The following is a 10,353-nucleotide window of genomic DNA, read 5'->3' on the forward strand; positions in this document are numbered from 1 at the left end:
GTCTCCCTAAAAAAAAACATCCATGAAAAAAAGATGTGAGGGTTTTAAGTGTTTGGTAAACTAAAAAAAAAAGGCTTATTTTGGAAGCTGCTGTGAGAATAAGTTGAAATCAAAGGAAAAAGCTGAAGCTACTATTTGCAGCTTTGGAAAACTGGTTTTTTTTCAAAGCACACAGAGCTACAGTGCTCCTTTAATGAAAAGACCTACTATCAGACTGCTTTTTTTTCCAAAAGCACTTTTACAAAAAAGTTTACCAAACACTCTGCTGATTTATTTCATAGCCGCTTATTCTCACAGCACAGCCACTTATTCTCACAGCAGTTTTTTTTCAAAGCACAACAATACCAAACTAGCCCTAAGCAATCTATTAGGAATAACAAAACTAGCCAACTTACACGCAAACGAAACAAGAAGCCCCTTTATAGGACGTCACGCATTCGAGTACCAAAGTAAAGGTTTCAAGAGAGTAGATAAAAGAGCAGTAGTAGGTGCTCATGTCACTATCTTCTTCGAAATGAATATAAAGTTTACTTATATCTTTCTACTACCCAATCGAGATACTAAGCTGCAAAGGCTTGTGGCAATTATTCATACGGGATCAATGAAATCTCCAGCCGGAAAGAATAAAGAAGATCGAGGTAATCAGTTAAGCAAGTATACGACTTCTACGACTCTACTTGGCTCTTTTGTGAGCTTCTTATAAGTAGCCTAAGCTCACAACAACAGCAGCAACAGCAACTCCTACCGCTTCTTGTGCCAGTACGGTGCTGTCCTTAGCACTTGCCTTACAGGAAGTGGGGTTTGGAGTAAACCCGAGTTCCGAAAGTTTCTTATGCGATCCAGCATAATCTCTTCAAAATGCTTCCTCATCCTGTCATGCGCCAAATTTAACAAAAGTAAGAAAAGGAATGTCAAATAAAAAAGCATAAATAAACTCGCAACAATAGCTAATTTTATAGATATCTAAAAAAATCCTAATTTTATACATATTTGATTTTACGTGGTCCAATAACTTAGTGGATAGGGTGTTTCCACCCATGCATCCTGATTTCGGAACTCCCCCTCCCCTACATTATTGGAATAGTTTCAAACCCTTCCCCTCCCCTTAAAAATAAAAAAATAAAAACATCAAAACCAAACAAAGGGATGGGCACAAGAGATAACTGGGTCGGGATGCCACTCATCATCCCAAACTTCCCCTTAAAATTCATCAGCCCCATCCGCACCTCATGGGGTGTTTTGATCCCCACCCTCAGATGTTCCGTCCCGCCACCTTATATATATTTTTTCTGTATTGGCTAAACGTCCTAAATTCAAACACGTCTTACTAAATATCAAATATTAGTCTAAATGTTAATCACAAATAATCGTACAAACACTGAATTTTGACACAATAATTACTGTAATTAGATGTCAAACCTAATAATTTAAATAATCAGATAAATCATCTAACTTAATAAAAATGTAACATTCAATAATGATATAAAAATATATATGCACAGCGGGACAGGCACCCCAGCTGGTGCAGGGCCCTGAACTCACGCATGCCCATCCCTAGCTAAGTAACTTGGTCTAACAAAGTTCAGTCAATTCAACCAAACACGAAATTGGGGTTCCGTATCTGCTGCAAATGGGTCCTATCGAAGAACCATGACAAATGTAAAAATTAACCAAATTAGCCTCAGCTTTTAAGTGGCAATGGTCCCAGAAGAGGTGTTCTGTTACTGCATATTTAGGGACAATGAACCTGGTTTAACCCAGTATCGGTTAATATCAATTAAGATAATATGCTAGCCCAAATTGAAGAAAAGGAGAGATAGTTTACTTGAGTAAACTCCATTTCAATCCAGACCGAACCTTTTTTTTATTGGATTGCTTAAAACTTACAAGGCCTTATTAGAACTAAGAAGTAAAACATCTTATAAATGGCTCAATCCAAATCTAGCAATTTCCGAGTGGTTGGCAGGTCAGGGTTGACCAGATCACGCACCACCAGAATATGGGTGAGCCACATTTGATATTTGTTAAAATTACTGCCAATCGACAATATTAAAGTAGCTCTAAACAAACAAAGTAGGTCTGCAAATATAATCTAGCACTAGCAGTGATAAACGACCAACACTGTTTACCAGCAAAATAGGACTGAAACAAGCCCGAACCCAAATTACCTTTATATACAGATCGACATATTTACGGAACTCAGGATCCGCTACTAAAGCTGCATCTGTAGGAAGTTTCAACAACCCCTCTGATTCGTTCAATAGTTCACTATCAACAATGAGTAGCAACAAATGTTCATAATCACATGCAAACATAATGACATAAAATGGTAAATTTTCACCAATTTTTCAAGTCTTACACAAAGTATGAGTTATCAAACTGCAGAGGTTCCTTAGTCCAAGGACCATCAAAACCAGATCTGTTTGGATGTGCCTTCCTTATAAGATGAGAGCAAATGACACAGAGTAAACATGTCTAACTAATAACAAAGAAGAGCATTTATAGATACAAACAAGGAGGAAGAATTACCAGTGTATGACCCCCAGATAGTGCAACAATATCCTTGTCAGACAGCCCCATCATTCTATAGAACTTTTCCCTCAAATGTGGTGCACCCATTATCAAAAGACAAAAGACACCGACAAGAAATTAAATTTCTACTAATGAACAACAAAAACTTGATACACAAGCAAGCATGACAACTTGTCATAAATCTCCAGCATTCTAAATACATTAAGAAACCTAGGAGATGGGGAGAAGTGGGTTGAGTTTTAACATGGATTAGCTTATGGCAATGCCATGGAATAATAGAGCAATCCCACCGTGCAAACCAAGAAACAATCCCAAATCTCAACTTGGAATATAATAGTGATGTGGCAACCAAAAATGAGTAATATTCAAAATAAAAGTTGGAAGCCTCGGTTGCTTCTGTGGCTTTGAAGAGTTCTATAGGAAGCCTGTGCATGCTAATGACTAGAACTATTTGCATAAAGAGCTTGCAACCAATACCAAGAACTACAAATTGAAGACGTACCATGTTCCACATCCTGACATGGATACAAAGTTGCTTAACAAGTATCTCTGACTCTTATAAACTAATAGCAAAACATTTATAGAAGTAACAAATTTGAACAAGAAAACTCTAGGATAATAAATCTCTCTTCCATACAGGCAAACTATGTTACCAGTACCACTGTACTGGGAGAAGTACTCTCCACAGGCATCAAATTTAACTCACACTTGAAATACAGTAAAGATAACCTCACTGTTAAACTCATGCCATCAAGCTCCAATTGCAAATTATTTTGCATGGAAACTTATTCTATGTATATAAAACAGAAGAAATTAGAATAAAACAATGGATTACAAGATAAAATGCTTGAAATAGTGTTCTCCATTATCTTGCACTAGAGAAAGCAAACAGCAATGCAAAAATATAACAGAGATGTTATTAGAGAACTTTTAATCTAGTCTAAACAAAAATGTTCTAAATCTCTGATATTGAAATGCATAACATATATGAATTAAAACCCAACGAAAAAGCTAGCTTATGAGAAATATTAAAATAGGGAAATATAAAACTTGAAGAAGATATCTTAGGTATTGGAATAAACCTCGTTTAGCATCTGGAAGTTGTCCTTCCTTAGGAGAAATTTTAGAATCCTAAGAACAAGTAGAAAAAAGCAGAAGAAAAATTCACAACAGTGATAAGGAAACTAGCCATGTTTCTTGAAATAAGCGATCACTGGCTGCAACACACCTTCCTGCCTGGAGAAATATCAATGGCGGGGCCTCCAGTGACCTCAACTGCAACAACACCTGCAAGCTGAAAATACAAGTAAGCGTGCCCCTTAGTTGCTATCTTCATAAAAGAATCCATGCTATCTCCCACATATTTTTTAGGAAAAACTGTGATGATCTTTGTACAAGCTCTTCATTTGCAAATAATTTGATGAGCTAAAATTATATAACAGGCTGAGTAAATCATTCAGAACTATAATCACCTGGTATAGGTCTGCATATGTAATCCTTGGATGCTTAGACTTCACTTCCTCTGACATAAAAAAGAAGCACCCGTCAAAACACCCTACATTGTATATCTAACTCAAAAGCATGACTCTCAAAAGCATTAATTGTAGGTACTCTTTGTTGAATTAGTGATCATACAATCTTGTATAATGGCCAAAAGGATGGCACTATTATTACACAAATACTGAAACAAGTAAAGCACCTTGGAGACAACATAATATGATACATAATGACAACTTCAATACATAATTGCTTACGTATGGTTTCGTTATAGTTCCCTTATCAGTTTCATTTAGAAAATCAGAATTGAAGCTCACTCAAGTAAGCACATTGTCTTCTCAGTTACATATACAAGACAGTGAAACCATCTAAACATGTTAAATGCTTGGCATTAAGGACTTTTGCTGTCTGAATTGCAAACAAAGACCAATTGTAACATAGATGCACATTCAGTATCACCGATAAACTCACAGAAACAACCAATGAATCAATTAAGCTTGCATAGCATGTCATATGACACCAAAAAAAAAAAAACTTACAATCATCTCGATTCTCGTATACAGAATTGAATGTTGCTTAAATTAATCACTGGTCTTTTCCAACCATAAGATCAACTGATCAAGTTTCGTAAATCGAATAAAGATTGACGATACGGAACAACAGAAACGAACATACCGCAAAAATCAATAGCCTTCTTCAAGCCATTGTTGGAACCATGAGAGTACTCTACCTCGTTACGAATCGACCCATTCGGCCCACCTGTTTTCGTCTTGGCATCGTAGGTCCCAGCATCGTGCCACCTACAAATTCACGCCTCCAAAACAATCAATCACCATAACTCTAACAAAATCGATACAAACAATGACATGCAAACACTTCATTTACAAAGAGAAATCAAAGGCCATTCTGTAAGTATGAAACACCGAGCACTAGTTATGTTGGCTACTGAGAAAATGCAAGCAACCGAATCGGATATTTCATTCATCGAAAATTTTCTCGGGAAAAAAAAAACATAAGAGAAAGAGAGAGCATACGACAAGCGGAGCATGATCGGAGCGCAGCTTCTGCTGTAAACGAGAGCGCGGAGATAGCTGCGAGCCTTGTCGATTTCGTTGAAATACTCTTTGTCAACGAGCGGCGACGTCATCGGAACTGGAAGTCGGTGCTCGACGGCGACTCGGAGCGAAGAGAGAACAATGAGAGTGATAGTGCAACTGCAACCGTGCAAATGAGATTTTGAAAGGGAGAGAGCCAAAGGCCCGTCAAATGAGCGGACCCGCACTGGCCGTGCTCACAAGGTCATAATGGTCATTTCGGTCTTCTTAGAAATAGAAAATTCAAAGTTCAATTAATTTTCCACTAGAAGGAGAGAGGAAGAAAGTGATAAAGAATGTGGGAGTGAGAATTTTTTTTTTGTTTTGTTTTTTTTAAATTAGAGATATGTTAGGATTACATGTAGGTGAGACTTTGAAAAAAAAAACAAAATTTAGTTGTGTGAAATTACAATTCTGCCCCATATTTCTTATTCATGTGCTTTTTTAATTAGATGGTTAAACTGGTAATTTCATAGGGTTTTGATTGACAATGAGTGTTTTATTAATTAGTAGAGATTTTGTTAGATTTGGTTTAACTGCTAGTATGGTCAAATTTTTTATTTTTATTTTTAAAATTGAATGAAAAATGAAGAGAGTGAGAGTGAACATGGTAGTGGGGCGAAAGGGAGAGAGGCTTATTCTTTATTTTTTATTTTATAATTTTTTTAAATTAAAGATATTAAAATCACCTATAAGTGAGGCTTATACAAAAAACAGTAAAATTTTATTTTGTAAAATTACATTACTGCTCTTACCTTTTTCGGTGTGATAAAAGACTAATTAGTTTTTTCACCCTCTTTTGATTGACAAAAAGAATTCTATTAATATGTAGTTTAGATACCATTGTTAAATTAAATTTTCAATTAAAATATCATAATTTAAGGTCTTAACCTTTATTCAATTTTGATTTCCCTATAATTCCTTTTCTCATATTGGAGTGAATTGAACTTGAAGTCAAACAATCATATAAAGGGGTTGAGCGCTGTTTGGTCAAGTGTCATTTTCTTGATTAATTGATTCAAGGTTGTCGGGCAATGTTACAGCATGACTGATGGTGTGATGAGATCAAATATAATAGTAAAAAAAAAAAAAGGAGTTGAAGGCTCAAAATTAAATCTAACGTTTAAAATAATTTTAGAAAATTATTTAAATCAAATTTAACTTAAAATTTTATAAATATCTATGTATTTGTATAATTTTTAATTTCTTATCAGAATTTAAATATTTTTAGATTTAAATGTTCATAAAAATAAATTAGTATAATCCAAATAAATTTTATTTGCAAAAAAAAATTACTAAAAACAAAAAGTTAGGCTAAAATCATTATTTTGTTGTGGCCTATATTAAACTGACAAGGAGAAGGGGTCGGCGGCACAAAGAAAATATAAAGAGAGATGTGTTTGATGGGTTGTGTAGAGAATGTGTTATTTCCCCTACACAGTGCCCTTATTTATAGTAATTAGGGAAGGAATAAATCATTCTCCTCCAAGGAATACAAATCCTAATAGAGAAGAATAACTATAATCAAATCTAATCTAGGATTTACACAATCACACTTAAATAAGAAGTTTATAACACTCCCCCTTGAGTGTGTAAATACTCAAGTAGATTTGGCATTATGTAGAGTTGAGAAAGCCAACTCGTCGGCATTGATTCTGGGAACACGCTAGTCTCAAAGTATAGTAAGAACTTGCATGTGGAACTAAGTCTCACAAAAAACCCAATGACTATGGTCAACCCGAGTAGGGACAAAACCCATTGGCTAAGGAAAAATGCGTGAGAAATACAAAGTCAAATGAAATGTCTACGGGACATCATTAAGGATATAATCAACCCAAGGTGGGTGCCTCATCAAAACCTTGTTAGGTAGCAAAAACCCAATGGAAAAAATGCTCTTAATCGTAAGAAAAAGAGTACATTAAGATCAAGTAAGTATACTTCAAGATACTCCCCTTGAGTTTGACATAATTCCAAAGAGAACTAACAATGTTACAACTCAAAAAGTTTAGGCATACCAATTCCTTGAACAAGCTTCTGAAACGTCACATTCGGTAGTGATTTGGTGAAGAGGTCGGCCAGATTGTCTTATGAATGGATTTGCGTGACTTCAATCTTTTGATGCTCTTGTTGTTGATGTGAGAAGAAAAACTTTGGTGCAATGTGCTTAGTGTCGTCTCATTTGATGTAACCCTTATTGAGTTGTTCGATGCATGATGCGTTGTCTTTATAGATCGTCGTCGGAATGTCACTGACGGGGTAAAGGTTGCAGGAGCCTTGAATATGGCCAACAACTACTCTCAACCATTATAGGGCGAGAATTTCAACATGGTTATATGAAGTGGCAACTAAGGTCTGTTTAGTTAACCTCTAAGAGAATGCGGTGCCTCAAACGGTAAAGGCATAACCTGTTTGAGAGCGCGCCTTATGCGGATCAGATAAGTATCCTGCATCGGCATAACCAACAAGGTGAGAATCGATTCGAGATAAAGGGTGTAGCATCACTTGAGGATCCGTAAGGATAGAACAAGCCCAAATCTGTGGTACCCTTAAGGTAACGAAAAATATCTTTAACACCAGTCCAGTGTCTGCGTGTTAATGCATTACTGTATCTTGTCAAAAGGTTAATAGCAAAGGAGATGTCGAGTCTAGTGCATTAAGCTAAGTACAATAACCTATCGCAATTAGATAAGGAACTTCAGGCTCCAAAATCTCTTCATCTTCCTCATTCAGATGGAAGGGATCTCCTTTTGCATCTAACGATCTAACGACCATAAGAGTACTCGAAGGCTTTGCTTTATCCTGGTTAAAGCGGCCCAACACTTTCTCTGGGTGTAGTTTGATTGATGTACGAAGATTCCATCTAAACAGTGCTCTATCTCAAGACCAAGACAATATCGAGTCATTCCTAGATCTTTCATCTCAAATTTCAACTTAAGGTGCGCGGTAGTTCTCTCGAGCTCTTCAGAAGTTTCGTTGAGGTTTATGTCGTCGACATGAACTGCAACTATCGTAAAACCGGAATGTGACTTTTTAATGAACACACAAGGGCATAGTTCATTGTTCACATATCCCTAACTAATCAAATACTCACTCAAACGGTTATACCACATTCTTTCGGATTGCTTCAAATTGTAGAGTGAACGCCTCAGCTGAATTGAGAGTGTGTTCCAGGATTTGGAAATATTTGATCCAGCCAATGTAAGTCATTCAGGAACTTTCATATAAATTTTCGTATCAAGATCCCCATAGAGATACACAGTTACTACGTCCATCAGCTGCATACTCAGTTTTTCAGAAACTACCAAACTGATAAGGTAGCAAAAAGTAATCACATCCATAATGGGTGAATAAGTTTCGTTATAGTCAATCCGGGGACGTTGTGAGAAGCCTTGCGCAACAAGATTTGTAATGCACATTTTGTTTTTCTTATTACGCTTCCGAATGAAAACCCACTTGTATCCAACGGGTTTCACATGTGGAGAATTAGGAGCTAAGTGAATCAAGTTTGACTTTGACTTGGATTCATCAACAGAATGGGGTTCAATGTCATTGCTCAACATGATCTCAGTAGCTACTACATATGTTAATGCATCGTCGACGATCATCTCATTTCTACTATGGGTGGGCACTTGGAACCAAAAACCGAAACATGAATCAAATCAGACCGTACCAAACGGTTCGGTTTTATGGTTTTGAAACGGTTGCGGTTTCGAAACTGAACAGCGGCTAAGAAAATGGTTTAGTTTCAGTTTTGGGTTTTCAAAACCTCACCGAAACTGAAACTGCACCATATATTGAAATGTTATGTTCTAATTGGTTCTTTATTAGAGTCCATACATGTATAGTATGAACTCAACTACACTAGAATAGAATGTCATCAAATTTTGCACCTCTATTCGACTCCATACATCTCTCTATCTCTCTCTCAAAACTCATGTTCTTCTATCTGGCCACACACAAAAAGATGTGTAGTCAACAAGTAGAATTACTAATTCCAACCCTTGATCATAACACTTCACTCGATCTAAATAATGCACATAGTTCATAGATGTGCTAGAAGCTTAAACCTGATTAATGTAGCACACTTGTAAATAGCAACATTCTTTCGCTTGAGAAATGTGCTTCATAATAGTGTTTATCTTGATATATAACTTAAACAAATTGTGCAATATGAAAAATGTATACATATATACTTTCTTTAATGCTTGTGTGTTGTATATTAGTGCTACTATTGCATATGGTCAGACAAATCTCTCTATTTCTGACTTCCTTTGCTGCAGTTTTTTTTGTTTTTTTTGGTGAACTCTTTTGCTGCAAGTTCATTGATTAATGTACAAGGAAAATAAGATCGTCTTATAAGTAAATAGGTGTAAATTTAAAATTGTAATTTTTTTCTCAAAAACCCAAACCGAAACCGTTTAAAACCACACCAAACCAAATTAAACGATTTGATTTCATTTCGATTTTGGCTTCAAAACCGCACCGTAAAAAGTTTCAATTTTGGTGCAGATTCATGGGCCACCCCTAATTTCTACACAAACATCATCCAAGCTAGCATAATGGACCGAAATCTCACGTTTTTTTTGAGGTGGATTCGTCTCTTCAAGGACGTTTCCGTAATCTAGAATTTCCTCATGAGTTGGATAGAATAAGTAGGCGATAGTGGGATTCACGGTAGGCTCTTCAGGGGCCTGTGTCGTGGGTTTCCTTTTCCAGGGGTATGAATCCTTTAAGCCAAGAGGTCTGCCACGCTTTTGTGTAGGGGCAGATGATTGCCTACCCGCTAATGTATCATCTGTCAAAGGTTCTAAGTAACGAATGATTGAAGGAGAATCATATCCGACATAGATTCTTATCCTTCTCTGAGGCCTTATTTTTGTACCTAGGGCGGCAAAATCGGCACATAAATTGCACAACCAAAAACGCACAGATGTGATATGTCGAGTTCGTATTCGGTAACCAACTGAATGACGCTATATGGTTAGGTCACAACATGCCTCAGGTGGACCAATATGGATGCATGAAATATTGCATGTCCCCAAGCAGTGATTGGGAGCTTGGTACGTATGACCAACGATTAAGCAATCATTTGTAAACGCTTAATAAATGATTATGCCAGGCAGTTGTGGGTATGAACATGAGGTACTTGATGTTCAATTCAACCCCAATCGACATGCAATAATCATCAAAAGTTTTAGATGTGAATTCTACTAGCATTATCCAATCAAAT

The 10,353-nt window shown here is 36.4% G+C and overlaps 1 protein-coding gene across 4 annotated transcripts; it reads right to left on the reverse strand.

Annotated features, from left to right (window-relative positions):
• Positions 1-485: 485 nt before the first annotated feature.
• On the reverse strand, positions 486-5,295 carry LOC103412451 (L-ascorbate peroxidase 3). Of its 4 annotated transcripts, none has more exons than XM_070807332.1 (9): positions 5,064-5,293; positions 4,705-4,829; positions 4,005-4,054; positions 3,761-3,826; positions 3,615-3,663; positions 2,530-2,592; positions 2,360-2,437; positions 2,169-2,268; positions 486-871 (listed from the first exon to the last, which is right to left on the reverse strand). In XM_070807332.1, exons 1-6 carry the CDS (start codon positions 5,174-5,176, stop codon positions 2,585-2,587), a joined length of 411 nt encoding a protein of 136 aa, XP_070663433.1. In that variant the 5' UTR covers positions 5,177-5,293; the 3' UTR covers positions 486-871; positions 2,169-2,268; positions 2,360-2,437; positions 2,530-2,584. The 4 variants fall into 4 exon arrangements, with proteins under 4 accessions (XP_070663433.1, XP_070663435.1, XP_070663434.1 ...); XM_070807334.1 differs by having other exon boundaries at positions 2,360-2,433; positions 5,064-5,258; XM_070807333.1 differs by having other exon boundaries at positions 812-871; positions 2,169-2,248; positions 2,360-2,433; positions 5,064-5,294.
• Between the last annotated feature and the right edge of the window lie 5,058 nt (positions 5,296-10,353).

The sequence above is a fragment of the Malus domestica genome, chromosome 10 (genome assembly GCF_042453785.1).
Source record: "Malus domestica chromosome 10, GDT2T_hap1".
Lineage (NCBI taxonomy): Eukaryota > Viridiplantae > Streptophyta > Magnoliopsida > Rosales > Rosaceae > Malus > Malus domestica.